General features: G+C 42.6%; 1 protein-coding gene across 1 annotated transcript; it reads left to right on the top strand.

Moving 5' to 3' along the window:
- Positions 1-535: 535 nt before the first annotated feature.
- On the top strand, positions 536-12874 carry LOC122441612 (cytochrome c oxidase subunit 7A-related protein, mitochondrial). Its single transcript, XM_043468422.1, has 3 exons — positions 536-976; positions 10535-10666; positions 11955-12874. The coding sequence occupies exons 1-3, from the start codon at positions 905-907 to the stop codon at positions 12093-12095; spliced, it is 345 nt and encodes a 114-aa protein (XP_043324357.1). The 5' UTR covers positions 536-904; the 3' UTR covers positions 12096-12874.
- The last annotated feature ends 1780 nt before the right edge of the window (positions 12875-14654 follow it).

Genomic DNA, 14654 nt, shown 5'->3' with positions numbered 1-14654 from the left:
CTGAAAGGGGTAGTCCTGTTCTTTCAGGCTCAAGCTCCAGATTTTTCAAATATTTAGGCCACCTCTCCTCCACTCCCCACCTCATTTATCTCCAAGGGCAGAGCCCAGGGAAAGGATGAATAATCAGTTCCCATAAAGCTTAGGCAAGAGTAAAAATCAGTTCTGAGAATTGTGCAAAATTTATGTCCCTGTGCCTTAAGTTCATAGGAAGTGTAGATGTATTTCCTCTGCATAAAGCTCAGGAGACTATCTTTATACATTGATATTATTGGGGCGAAACCCCAACAGCTTGCAGGAGGTGTTTCCAATTTTTCTTATTTGTTCCACACCGCTCCTAGATTGCCAGAGAAGCCTAGCTACGGGTGCATACTCCTGGGCCGACGCTCCACGAGGTGACCTAGGTAGGGGAGGAGCTAAGATCAGTAAAGGTGGAGAGCTGCCCGGAAGCACGGGCTCTCGGGGAGGGAAGGCGGGTACTCTTCCTGCCCCGCCCCTGCCGCCCTAGGCCCCGCCCCGCTCCCCGCCCCGAGCCCGTCCCCTCAACCCTGACAAGTCCCTCAGCCTCCGGCTGGATCTGCGGGGCGCTTGCGCAGTTCTTAGGGCGTCCTGCCCTGCCCGACTCTGTTTAAACGTGAGGGAAAGAAGGACGCGCGTACTTTCTGCACACCGTGCAACAGCGGCTTTCCGCCGTAGAGCTGGGTTTTGCCTTTTTGGCCCTGAGAACCCGGCTTTTTGTCCCCTTACGTGGCTTAAGAGGGCACGTTTTCAGTTAGGCGGTCCCCGGGCAGCCCGCCTTTTGACGCAGGGTCCTTAGGCTGAGACTTCGGCTCACACCCGGGAAGGCGGGGTCCTTCTCTGGGGCAGTCGCGCGGGCAGTGGCTGCGGGAAGTCCAGACGGGGCGTCATGTATTATAAGTTCAGTGGCTTCACGCAGAAATTGGCCGGAGCATGGGCTTCCGACGCCTATAGCCCTCAGGTAAGGGTCGTGCGGCGCCGGTTGGGACAGGAGAAGTAGCGGCCCGGGTCTCATGGTGCGCCTGGCAGTCCTGGCACCCGAGCCAGGCGAGGCTTCTGCCCGCGCTTCGGTTTTGTTGGCCCCTCATCTCTTCTCACCCACTTGCCGCAGCCATGGAACTCCTAATTCTGTAGCTGCTCCCCTGGCTAGCTGGTGTCTGGTGTGGAAGTTGTGCTTCTCACTCAGTAGGAGTCAAGGTGACTCCCGAGGTCGTTGCTTATGGGTCGTGGGGGTGGCTCGTGGGGCCAGAATGGGACCCGACAGAGTCCGAAGTTTGGCCCTGCCCTTTTAAAGGAGAACCAGCCTTTCAGGCGCCTCAGTGTTCCATTCCATTGTCACTGTCCTGCTGCAGCCTAAAACACAGTTTCATCCATTCAGCAGATTTGGGAGCTGGGGTGACGGCAACAACGGAAGCCATAAGGACAGGAGGGGCTGTGTGATCAGAATTAGGACACTTAGTTAATTCACATGTTTGGGTGAGTCTTCGTAGTTACGTGCAAAGAGCTGACATTTTCCCGGCTGTAAAGTGGTTGACGGTTGCTTTTGAACGGTTTGAAAAGTATTGCGATTTCGCTCAGATTTTGCCGGAGCGAATTGAAGGATCAGTCTCCAGCTTATAGTGTAGAGGTGAAGGACTTTTAGAGTCCCAGATTCTTAATTTAGGCTCAGGTCTTGGTTTAGCTGCTTTCATTTTATGACCTTGACCAAGTTAATTCATTGTGAGCTCAGTTTTCTCTAGAGCAGCTGTAATACAGATTAAATGAGGTGTTTGTCAGGTGACTAGCAATCGTTGTCAGGTGGCTGTTACTGGATAAGCTGTTCTCTAGAAACTAGGTCTGAGATACCATCATTTTCATCCCTCACCCTCAGAGTAGGTAGGCAAGGGTTGATGAGATATGCATTTGGAAAACTGGATAGAACCATAAGGGCCCCAGGTGGGATGTAGAGAATGCTCTATCCTTAACTCCTCCTCATTCTATGAAACACTGCAACTTGCTCAAGGGAGAGATGTTTAAGAATGACTTCAATCTAAGAATAGGTATGCTGTTAATGGGGCTTCCCTGGTGGCTCAGCCCTAGAGAGTCTGTCTGCAATGTAGGAGACCCTGGTTGAATCCCTGGGTCAGGAAGATCCCCTGGAGAATGAAATGGCAACCCGCTCCAGTATTCTTGCCTGGAAAATTCCATAGACAGAGGAGCCAGGCGGCCTGAAGTCCATGCGGTGCAAGAGTTGGACACCAATTAGCGACTAAACTGACACAGGATAGGGAGGGCAAGAAAAAGGGCAAGTTTTTTTGGGTTGTGGGGTTGGGGAGTAAGGGTCCAGATTGAGCTCATGATAATATGTCGTGTCTGGTTGCAGCTGGGTTTATGAATATGAAGTTTAATAGATCTAGGTGTCTTTAGCCCGTAGGTGGTAGTAGAAGCTGTGGTGGGAGAGATCATCCAGGGAGCACATTAGGAAAGAACGATGGAGTTTTGATCAGATTGCAGAAACATGAAGGGTGAGTGGAGGAGGAAAATTTGTCAAAAAAAAAAAAATTGAGGGTTGGAAGGAATTGACAAAAGTGACTGGCTTTGCAGATTATAAGAAATAACCATTTCTATTCATATTGGCTTCTGTAAAGCAAATACTCTTCTACTATAGAGATGTGTATTTTTCAGCAGGTGGATCTTAAAATGTTACAGTTTGAGTTTTGACAAACACACTGTGTAACCCACACTTACAAACATATATAACATTACATCACTCCCAGGAAGTTCCTTTTTATTCTTGCCCTGTCAGTCCCTGTCCATCTTCCTATTCTTTTTTATATCACTAGATATAGATAGTTTTGCCTGTTTTTGAATTTCATATAAATGGAACCACACAATACTGTTTTGTATAAGCCTCTAATTTATCAGTATTTTTGAAGTTCATTCATGTTACATGTGTTCCTTTTATTGCAGTACAGAATTTCATTGTATGAATATATCATAGTTGATCTTTTCCATTGGATGTAGAATTTCTTTATTAATAGAGTTTTAGCATAATTTAGATTTTTTTGTTGTTGTTTTTTAGTCGCTAAGTTGTGTCTGACTCTTTGCAACCTCATGAACCACAGCACACCAGGCTTCCCTGTCCTTCACTACCTCTCAGAGTTTGCTTAAACTCATATGCATTGAATCGGTGATACCATCCAACCATCTCATCCTCTCGCCCTCTTCTCCTGCCCTCAGTCTTCCCTAGCATCAGGGTGTTTTCCAATGAGTCGGTTCTTTGCATCAGGTGGCATTGTATTGGAGCTTCAGCTTCACCACCAGTCCTTCCAATGAATATTCAGGGTTGGTTTCCTTTAGGATTGACAGGTTTGATCTCCTTGCTGTCCACAGGACTCTTAGCTAGTAAGAAAAAGTAAAATTTTAAACTAAAACTGACAATCCTGAAATTAAATTAGCACTTTGAGCAGATATTACCCCAAGATGCATTTGGTACAGATAAGGACTTCAGAGTTCTAGCATTACTTGAATTGGTGTTTCTCTTGAGAATTTGAACTTCTTAGTTTCTTAAAGATTTCTTAAGTTATGTTGAAAGAAACAATATTGTGAGGGTTTATATGAATTGTAGACTTCAGAGTGATTGTTACAGATATCCCCAAACCAAGTATTCTGACTTTGGTTATTAGGAGTACTTCAATTTTTCCTTTCTTGAAAACACTTAAGGTGTAAAATTTTGTAAATGTAAGTTGATGTTTGTAATTTTCAGTGTTATATAAAGTGAATAATATGCATTGAGTAACCTAATAATGGAAAAGCTAGTTCTCTAACAAAAGTACAGGTAGATTTTTAAGTCAACATGATGGCAAGTGATTGTGGGGAGGGTATTTTCCAGTGGTTGAGTGAAAAGCCTTTTCCCTACTTCTCTGTGTTCTGTGTCAAAAATAGAGGCCAATAAGCATTTGGAAAGATATGCTTTTAACATCATAAGTCATTAGGGAAATAAAAATCAAAACCACAGGGAGATTCCTCTTCACACCTGCTTTAAAAGAAAAAAAAAGACAGCAGAATGTGAGAATGTGAAGAGACTGGAACCCTACTGCATTGTGGTGGGAATGTACAATTGTACAGCCTCTTTGGAAAACAGTTTGGCATTTTCTAAAACAGTGAAGCATAATTTTACCATATGGTCCAGCAGTTCTTCTCATTAAGATGATAGGATATTCTAGGTTAAGGGAATTGCGAGAATGAAGGGGAAGAGGGGGGCTGCAAGGGCATCATTGGGTAGGTCATTTTGGCTGTTCTGGATGGAGGTAGAGCGTGATGGAAGGACATTTGTGAGACACGAATAGGAATTTACAAAGCAACTGGATGCGGAAAGTTGTGGTCGAGTCTTGTCCAGAGGTTGAAACAAGGGCATGTGTCTTCCCTTTAGTTTCACGAAAGGTTGATGATGACGGAGTGTGTATCATGATCAGAGCTGTGTTTGAAAAGATACTCTGATTGGGAGAAACCAGTGCCAGGGAGGCCTGTTACAGAAGAGTTCTGGGTCTTCTCAGTAAGAGTAGAGGGAGAATCAGAGGTCTGGAGGGTGAGTACTTAGCACCCGCTGAAGGAGATTTTGGAAATGAGGAAGGAGGACTTCAGGGTGACTGGGTAATGGAAGAATGGCGGTGGTTTCCACAGAAGCAGGGATGTTTCTGTGGGAAACAGCTGGGTGAATTTTGAACATTCTGGGTATGAAGTCTCCAGGAAATGGTGGTGATACCTAGCTGGCAATTAGAAATGAAGGACTCGATCACTGCGGATTGAAACTTATTTGTGGTCCTAAATCAGAATGAAAGCACTCCTAAGTTTCTGTCATTTAAAAATTAAAACATTTTTGGAATACTCTTATTTCTCCACCTTCTTCCTCTTCTTCAAACCTAAAAGATAAAAGAAAAGGAAAACTTTGGGCCAGTCAGTTTTGAGGTGAAAAAAATCATACTTACTTTTTAAAAGGAAAAATTTGGAGCAGCTAAAATAGACTAGGAAGAACTCAGCTATGAAACATAGTAACAGGTGAATAGCTCTTCATCAGTTTTAGAAGTAGTGATTGTGTATGTAAATAGCTGAGATTCATACTAAGCAAAAGCTGTGATTTCTACTTGGTCACCAGTCCGCTTATTTTAAGAACAGCTTTCAGTTTTCTTGTTGCTCTGGTCTGTGTGGGAGGCTCTACCATCAAGTGCTAATTTTCATGACTTTGGTTCTGAAACATGCAAGTTTACACTGCATTGAAACTGCAGGCTTCCTTGGTTTATTAGTACATTCAACAAATATTTACTAAATGTGCTCTGTGCGAGTTGCTTTTCTCAGTCTTGGGAAGTAAGAAAAGTGAACAAAATATGCCTAAATCCTGCCCTCATGGGGCTTCCATTGCATTAGGGAGAGTGATCGTGTGTTAGATGTCATAGTGCTATGGAGAAAAATAAGGCAGCGAAGGGGAGAGATGGTTAGCGGTGCATGGAGCGGGACACGCAATGTTTAAAAACGGTGGTAAGGGGAGGTCTCGCTGAGAAGGCGACATGAGGTGAGGGTGCATGCCATGTAATCACCTGGAGAGAGCATTCTAGGCAGAGGGAACATGCCTGGGGCTTGGGAGGCGTAAGGGCTTTTCCGGAATTCTGGGGAGACCAGGATGGTGTAAAGTGGGGGATGGTGAGGGGTGCATCTCATGGGGTTCTGAATGTCCTTTCAAGTACATTGAGCTTTTCTCAGGGGGATTGGAGGCCTTTGGGAGGGTTTGAGTTAAGTAGTGCCAGCCTCTGTTTTAACACAATTACTGGTTGCTGCATTAAGAGTGGACTGCAAGGCAGGAAAGATGGAATGGAAGCAGGGTGAGCACTGAGGAGGCTGTTGTAAAAATCTAGGAGTTTGGACCAGGATGTGGATTGGTGAAGATAGGTGAGAAGTGGTCAGGTTCTAAATATAATTTGAGTGCAGAACCAAAAGTATTTTCAAACATGTGAGTGAATGGTGTGAAGAACAGTTTCAAGGTTTTTGGCCCAAGTACTGGAAGGATGGTGGTATCATTTATTGAGATGAGGAGGGCGCATTGGAGGCTCATAATTCTTCTAGGCTGGGGCAGCCATAGCCCTGCAAAAGGCGTGGGTGAAGGGATTTGCTGTAGGTCCCTTCCTGTAAATACAGCTTCCTGGTCTGCTCTTGAGAAGCCTAGTGCTAGTCTTACCTAGCTGCCTTGAAACACTGGAAACTTGACTGCCCTTCAATTGTTGGGAGGTTTAATGATGGGTAGGGTGAAGTACTTACCATTCTTTTTGCCTTTGGGGCCAAGACAGCTTATTATTGATAGTATGGTTTAATGAACATGTGTGGGTTTGAACCTCATCTTACTCACAGTGTTTCTGAGCTTTGTTTTAATCATCTACTATTTGGGCTGATAATACTTAATTTATGGGGTTGATGTGAAGAGTAAATTTAGTTGTAAAGATTGTGTAAGAACCTGAAAAGGCGCTTATTACAAGTGAGAAAAGCAGAATGTGGGGTTTTGCACTGTGACTATAAAGATTAAAATATGCTTATGAAAAACAGATTGGAGGAGAATATACATTTCACAGTATATATATATTTATATTATATTATACAATATATATATATATTTCAAGCCATTTTGAAAGTTGCTTGGCATGCTGCTGCTAAGTTGCTTCAGTCATGTCTGACTCTGTGTGATCCCATAGACGGCAGCCCAGCAGCCTCCCCCCGTCCCTGGGATTCTCCAGGCAAGAACACTAGAGTGGGCTGCCATTTCCTTCTCCAATGCAGGAAAGTGAAAAGTTAAAGTGAGGTCGCTCAGTGACTCTTAGCGACGCTGTGGACTGCAGCCCAGCAGGCTCCCCCGTCCCTGGGGCTCTCCAGGTGAGAGGACTGGAGTGGCTGCCATCGCCTTCTCCGTGCTTGATATGAAGTGTTTTAAAATTTTTGCAGTTCGAGGGGAAGTGATCATTAGGAGAAAATACAGAGTTCACAGAATGGTAAAGGAACGTCTCATCTCTAGCTTGAAGAGAGATCTTTTCTATAGCCTTGTTATCTCAGTAGTTGGAACTCTTGTTCCTGTCTCTGACTCCTGAGTCTCTGAGTGTGTTATAAGCCAGATGTAGACCAACAGCAAGTGAACTTGAAGCGCTGTTTTTGAGCAGTAGTTGACGGGAGGTAGCACAGGCAGGTAGGACTTAAATGCCAGGGCTTTGGGCTTGAGTCTCCACACTTGGGCCTTTTTTTTTTTTTTAATTTATTTCTTTTGGCTGTGCTGGCCCTTCGCTGTTGCTTGGGCTTTTCTCTAGTTGCGGTGACGGGCTACTCTCTAGTTCGGGTGTGCGGCTTCTCACTGCGGTGCCTTCTGTTGTGGCGCATAGGCTCTAGGGTGTGTGGGCTTCAGTAGCTGTGGCGCACGGCTAGGTGCTCCTAGGCGTGAGGGATCTGCCCAGACCAGGGATCAAACCCACGTCTCCTGCATTGACAGGCAAATTCTTTATCACTGAGTCACCAGGGAAGCCCTAGGTCTGTGTTTTTGTTATGTGTTCTCAGGCAAGTTACCCTTTCTGATCCAGTTTTCTCCTCTGTAAAAAGGGAAAGGTAACGTCTTACTAAGATTGCTGTCAGGATTAAATGGAATTATGCATATGAAATTCCTAACATGATGCTGGGCACGTAACAGGAGCTTAGTAGATATTAGCTGTTATTATTCCGTAACATTAATATCTGTAATGGCAGATGTTGTGTCTTATTCATTATGTATTTTCATTATAGAGTAAGTCCTCAGTAAAATATGTTGAATGAGTGAAAGCAGGACAGAAAAAAAGGCCATGATTAATTCCCATTTATGGGATCCTGTCAGAAGAAATAGAAGCCAAGTTTACTTTAATACCTTTCTGTTGCTCTGTTGAGCCCAGTGCTTGCCTGGTGAAAGTAACGTTGTGATCTTTAGGTCTCTTGTTAATTATAGATAAAGTTAGAATTTTTTTTTTTTTTGAAGAGGTTAAGAAAAGTCTGAAAATTCTGTTAATTTGAGCAAAAGGTTTCCTTTTTCATCTGTGAAATGGAAGGGCTGAACTTGAACCTTGCTTTCTAACTTTAAGATTTTATTTTTCTGAGTTAGAATTTAATATGAAATGGTTAAAAAAAGGAGTTCCTTAATGTGACCCTTAAGTTCCTTAATATCATCTGCAGGTTATTTTGGAGAATTATTTATCTGCCACTGTAGGTTTATTCCATCAGATAGAAACCCAGAGTTACCCTTAGGTTCCTTTTTAAAAAAACAGTTTTCTTGAGATATAATCCACATATCATACATTCACTCATTTTAAAGTGTACAATTAAATGGTTTTAGTGTATTCACAGAGAACATGCAATCATTACCCTGTTAATTTTAGAGCATTTTTTTATCACCTTAAGAAAGAAGGCTATATCAGCCATCACCAGCCTCTTCCTTAGCACCCTCCCTCCCATCCCTACTTCAGTTCAGTTCAGTTCAGTTGCTCAGTCGTGTCCGACTCTTTGTGACCCCATGAATCGCAGCACGCCAGGCCTCCCTGTCCATCACCAACTCCCGGAGTTTACTCAAACTCATGCCTATCGAGTCGGTGATGCCATCCAGCCATCTCATCCTCTGTCGTCCCCTTCTCCTCCTGCCCCCCAATCCCTCCCAGCATCAGGGTCTTTTCCAATGAGTCAACTCTTCGCATGAGGTGGCCAAAGTACTGGAGTTTCAGCTTCAGCATCAGTCCTTCCAGTGAGCACCCAGGACTGATCTCCTTCAAGATGGACTGGTTGGATCTCCTTGCAGTCCAAGGGACTCTCAAGAGTCTTCTCCAACACCACAGTTCAAAAGCATCAATTTTTCAGCGCTCAGCTTTCTTCACAGTCCAACTCTCACATCCATACATGACCACTGGAAAAACCATAGCCTTGACCAGATGGACCTTTGTTGGCAAAGTATGTCTCTGCTTTTTAATATGCTGTCTAGGTTGGTCATAACTTTCCTTCCAGGGAGTAAGCATCTGTTAATTTCATGGCTGCAGTCACCATGCACAGTGATTTTGGAGCCCCAAAAAATGAAGTCTGACACTGTTTCCACTGTCTCCCCATCTATTTCCCATGAGGTGATGGGACCAGATGCCGTGATCTTAGTTTTCTGAATGTTAAGCTTTAAGCCAACTTTTTCACTCTCCTCTTTCACTTTCATCAATCCCTAAGTAACCACTAATTTACTGTCTCTGTAAATATCCCTATTCAGGACTTTCGTATGAATGGGATCATAAAATTTGTGATCCTTTGTGACTGATTACTTCTCCTCAGTGTACTGTGTTTAAGGTTTATCCATATGGCAGCATGTATCAGTACTTCATTTCTCTCCCCCTCCCAGGTTCTTTTTATCAATAAGACTGTGTGTTCTTCCTTTATCGGTTCGTGTGGCTTGGGGAGCGGTTGCCTCCTCACATCTCATTCAGCTTACGTTTATTGACTACTGCTGTGTACCAGACCCCACCTTAGGCGCGTACTGCTTCACGCAGTCCACTCTGCATTTGTCATCAGCATGTCACACATGAGAACACCGGGGTTTTCTTTTTAAATTTTACTATATGTATGCGTGTGTGTGTGTGTGTATTTAAAGATTTATTTATTTATTTTTGGTTACACTGGGTCTCCCTTGCTGCGTGGGCTTTCTCTAGTGTGGCAAGTGGGGCTAGTCTTGGTTGCAGTGTGTGGGCTTATTGCGATGGCTTCTCTCGTGGAGCACAGGCTCTAGGCACACGGGCTTCAGTGGTTGTGGCTCTGGGGCTCTAGAGGGCAGGCCCAGTGGTTGTGGTACACCGGCTTAGTTGCTCCATGGCGTGTGGAATCTTCCCAGGCCAGGGATCGAACCCACGTCCCTTGCATTGCAAGGCAATTTCTTAACCACTGGATCACCAGGGAAGCCCCGAGATATGTTTTATAACATTGATTTATTAATGCCAGAAAGTTCAGTTACTCTAATTGTTTTGCTTCCTGGTCCTGAAAGGTAGCTCTCTTCCCCTTACAAGCTCTTCCAAATTGAGATATTTCCTTACTGTGTGTCTGCAGAGTTTCTGAAGTCCACTTCAGGGATCGAGATATTGGTACACCTACTTACTCAGAGGAGACAAGGAACAGTGAGGTCTCTTTTGAAATTTAACTCAAAGTTCATCCAGATTGTAACTGTTTTACTGGTTGGATGAGAAGACAGACACGATGGGTATATCTGGATGCCCAGATTGGGCCTTCGTTGTGGTTTGCTTCCCTACCATCCCCTTCCTCTACCTTCATAGACAAGAGTTCTTGACTGTATTTGCTCTGGGAAAGTGGGCCAGGGTGTTCTGTTCAAAGTTTAAGGACTTTAAATGCTGTATGACGTGGAGATGCTTCTCGCTGTGTGGTGGCCTGCTCCAGACAGCCTGTTCGTGGAAAGGTTGGTTCACAGGCCCAGATACACTTTAAACTTGACCAATTTCCTTTTTTCCTGCAGGGATTAAGGCCTGTTGTTTCCACAGAAGCACCGCCTATCATATTTGCCACACCAACTAAACTGAGTTCCAGTTCTATTGCATATGATTATGCTGGGAAAAACACAGTTCCAGAGCTGCAGAAGTTTTTCCAGGTCAGAGAAGACACTCTTAAGAACAGTGAAGGCTGTGAAATGAATGGGCTTAAAAAACCCTTTGAAACTGAGTCTTAGTCTAATTTGCTACTCACTCGCCTGTTTTTCCTTAAATAAAATTCTCTGTATTTTAGTTTGAGCCATTAACTGGTAGAACTTTGTGTAGAAAGAAACTGATAAAAGAAGGGAGGATGAGTAATTTTCTCATCAGTATTTAAGGGTGTACAGATTTTTAAATTGCATATGTAGCTGTTGATCATCCACTGGATGGAGGAAGCAATAACATATATAATATATAATAGCATTGTGAATTATTCAATATATCTTTGGCTTTGTGACACATGCAGTGACTTTAGGCAATGTTTTCTTTTAATTGTTTTTTGCTTGCTTGATACTAAAATTCACTGAACTGTTGGTAGAAGTGAAGTCTCTCTTGGGTTTGCTGATTAGCAGAGAGAAGCTAGGATTGGATTTTAAAATATTATTAATGTTAATCTACATACATTTAATTGAGAGGTCAGTGACTGGACTGTATTTCAGGCGTTGTGGGAGTGGCAGTAGCTGTTACTGCTGTCGCTGGAAGGTAGCTTCCTCTTCCTCAAAAATACGTCCAGATTTAGGACCAGCTTGAGAACTTTTGATCATTTTATTCTTTTTTTATCTGAGAAGTAAGACTTGGGCATTTGGGGTCTTGAGTTGGGATGGGGAGGGATTTTTGAGACTGTGCAAAACAATGGATTAAATATTTTATGGAGTTTTGTTATTAAATAGGGGTTTAGCAGTTTTTTTTTTTTTTTGGGGGGGTTTAGCAGTTTTATAGAAGGAAGGCAGGTGAATGCAAAACGGCCTTGAACCGATTAATTGAGCAGGTGTGCTCAGACTGCATCCACTAATGATCAGAAGTCAGATTAAATGTAAAGCATTTCTTATGCTTATAAGTCTTTAATTAGCTGCTGATTACCTTTGCCTTAAAAAAGAAGTCACCAGTGCTCCTTTTGTAATTAAGCAGTATGTGATAAATTCCTTAGAAATTTGGAATTTGTTGCATGCTTGTTTCTGAGACTGCATTTTGGAGAACGATTTTTGACTTACAGACTGCATTTGACTTCAGCTGCATTTGTAAGAAAATATACCAAGTGTTTTAGTTCACATTCTAGTAGATTTGGGCTTTTTCCACTGCAGCGGGTTGGTGGGTTAATTATAAAGCAGAGGCCTTTGTCCTATACTAGCCTAAATTGTGAAAATCTTTTTCTTATCAACTGTGTCCTTGATAATCCTCTCTTTCTAGAAATCTGACGGTGTGCCTGTCCACCTGAAACGCGGCCTGCCCGACCAAATGTTGTACCGGACCACCATGGCGCTAACAGTGGGAGGGACCCTCTACTGCCTGATCGCCCTCTACATGGCCTCACGGCCCAGAAACAAATGAGTCAGGCTGCAGAGGCCTGGTTCGCTTGTTGGCACACATCCTTTGAATTTTCATTTTTCATTATTTCTGTAATTTTTTTGTTTTTTACTCGAATGTCCCACTTAACATTCTTAAAGAAGAGCAGAAAGATATTAAGACAATATTTTGGTTTGTTATGAAAATGCACGTGGCCTGCCAGAGCTCATTCAGCAGTTAAAACTATTGTTTAAAGAAACGATGTTGCTCCCTGCATTTGGGCTCCTAATTTCCCTGGAGCTTCTGATGAAGGTTGCACACAGGCTCATTAGTGGCCATCTGTGCTGAGGTCCCTGGGGACTTACGGTGGAGTATTGAACATGGGGTGGGGCAGCCTTTCTGGATTAGGATATGACTGAGGAAGGGAGATAGAAGCTCAGGCCAGGCACATGAAAATGTTAGCCACCTTTGGGGCTTTTCTATCTTGCAGTTCAATGTTAATAGGAATTATTTGCAGCCTGCCTCCATTCGTCGGGCAGTTTGTTTCAAAGGGTTATTTGCGTCATCTCAGATCTTCAGTGAAATTTTATGTGTAATTGTTATGTATTTATTCCACCATGGGAACAGAGAACACCTGTTTAGTGTTGCACTTTAGACCAATGTCTGTTTTATTAATACAGCTGTGACACAGATTCTCCTTTACCTTTTAAAAATGTTATGGCTTTGAATTATGATTTATTTTAATTGTGGAATAAATACATGAATGAAAAAAATCTCAAGTTTAAAGTCCTTTTAAATAAGTTTTCAAAGTACTTTCAGAAAAACATCGGAGGCATCTTATACCCGAGTCTAATTTCTTTCTTTTTAATTAGACACCAGATAATCTTTACAAAATGGTTCCTCAAAGTCAAGTAACAGGAGGCAAATGGCACGTTGATGATTACCATATGGTTCCTTACAAGAAGCTGCCTGACTCTTCTGAAATGTGCGTGTAACACACAGTTCATTTAGACAGTAATTTCCTGTGCTGTCACAATTGGTAGACTTCACATGCTCTATATTAATGCTGGAAAAGGTGGAATTTTATTATTATAAAGTCGTGGTCTGTCTTTTGCCATAGCAAAGAACAGTGACCTCTTACCGAAGATAAAATGCAGCTTATGAAAACACTCAATATTATTCTCACAGGCTAGGAACCTCTTATTTGTCTATACAAGTCTAAACTTCCGTGATATTTCCCTGAAGTTTCTATTTTGAAATATTTCAGACTACAGAAAGATTGTAAGAATGGTACAATATACACCTGTCTGTACACATCTTCACTTAGACAAACAGTTATCAATATATTGTCCCCTTTGCATTTTCTTGCTCTCTCAAACACAGGCACACACATATTTGGTTTTTGCTGAATCATTTAAGATAAAGCTATGGAATTGTAATTCAGCCATAAATACTTTAGACAGTATCTCCTAAGAATGAGGACATTTTGTTATCATGTCCCTTTAGTCTCCTTTTATGCAGAACAGTCCTCACTGTCCTTCATGATATTGACCACTTTGGAGTTCAGGGCAGTATTTAGTACAACATCCTTCAATTTGGACTTATCTTACTGTCTCCTCATGATTGGATTCAGGCTTAGCAGTTTTGTCAGGAGTTTTTCCTATATGGTGTGATGTCATTGTATCAAGTGGTGGTTGATACCAGTTTGTCCCATTATGGGAGATTTGAAGTTGGCTAACTTAATTAGGGCTTCCCTGGTGGCTCAGACGGTAAGGAATCTGCCTGCAATGCCGGAGACCTGGTTTCCATCCCTGGGATGGGAAGATCCCCTGGAGTAGGGCATAGCAACCCACTCCAGTATTCTTGCCTAGAGAGTCCCGATGGATGTAGCCTGCCAGGCTCCTCTGTCCATGGGGATGCAAAAAGTCTTAATTAAGATGTTACAGATACCCTTTCTCCTTTTTAATTGATAAGTAATCTGTGGGATGATATTTGAGGCCAGGAATATCATGAGGTCAGTGGTTCCATGATGGTTTCTTGACTGAATCATGTATTACTAAGGTGGGTGTGATTTCCTGAGTGTCACTGTTGATGTGTTTCAGTGAAGAGGAGTACTCCTCTTTTAAGAGGTTTTAGTGTAATTTTCTCAAGTGTAGTAACCAAGTATGCCGTTGTTTATCTGATGCTCAGCTTTGGCCCACATTTGGCTTTTCTGTCCCCCTGACAGGCCCCTATCAGTCTGGGCAGTTTCTTTCTGACACAGAGTACTGTCTGTGTGTATCTTGTGTTGATATTTTTTTCTACCCCAGTTTCTTCTATTTACTTTCAGGTATGTTCTATTCATGTATATTGGTGCATTTTCCTTCTCTGCCTGTTTTATTTTTGCCTCACCTATAGTGGTAGGTACTGTACATTCCTATTTAATACTCAGTTTGGAAATTGTTCTCTATCTCGTTTTTCTGCATTGTATTCCATTTTATGCGTATGCCATACTTTTAACTAGTTTCCTTTTGATGGCTATTTAGTCTTAAATGTTTTGCTTTTACAAACGTTGCCTTAAATGTATAATCTTTACATGTCATTTTACATACTGCTGAATGTATG

The sequence above is a fragment of the Cervus canadensis genome, chromosome 5, assembly GCF_019320065.1.
Source record: "Cervus canadensis isolate Bull #8, Minnesota chromosome 5, ASM1932006v1, whole genome shotgun sequence".
NCBI lineage: Eukaryota > Metazoa > Chordata > Mammalia > Artiodactyla > Cervidae > Cervus > Cervus canadensis.
This window is presented reverse-complemented; position numbering and strand designations above follow the sequence as displayed.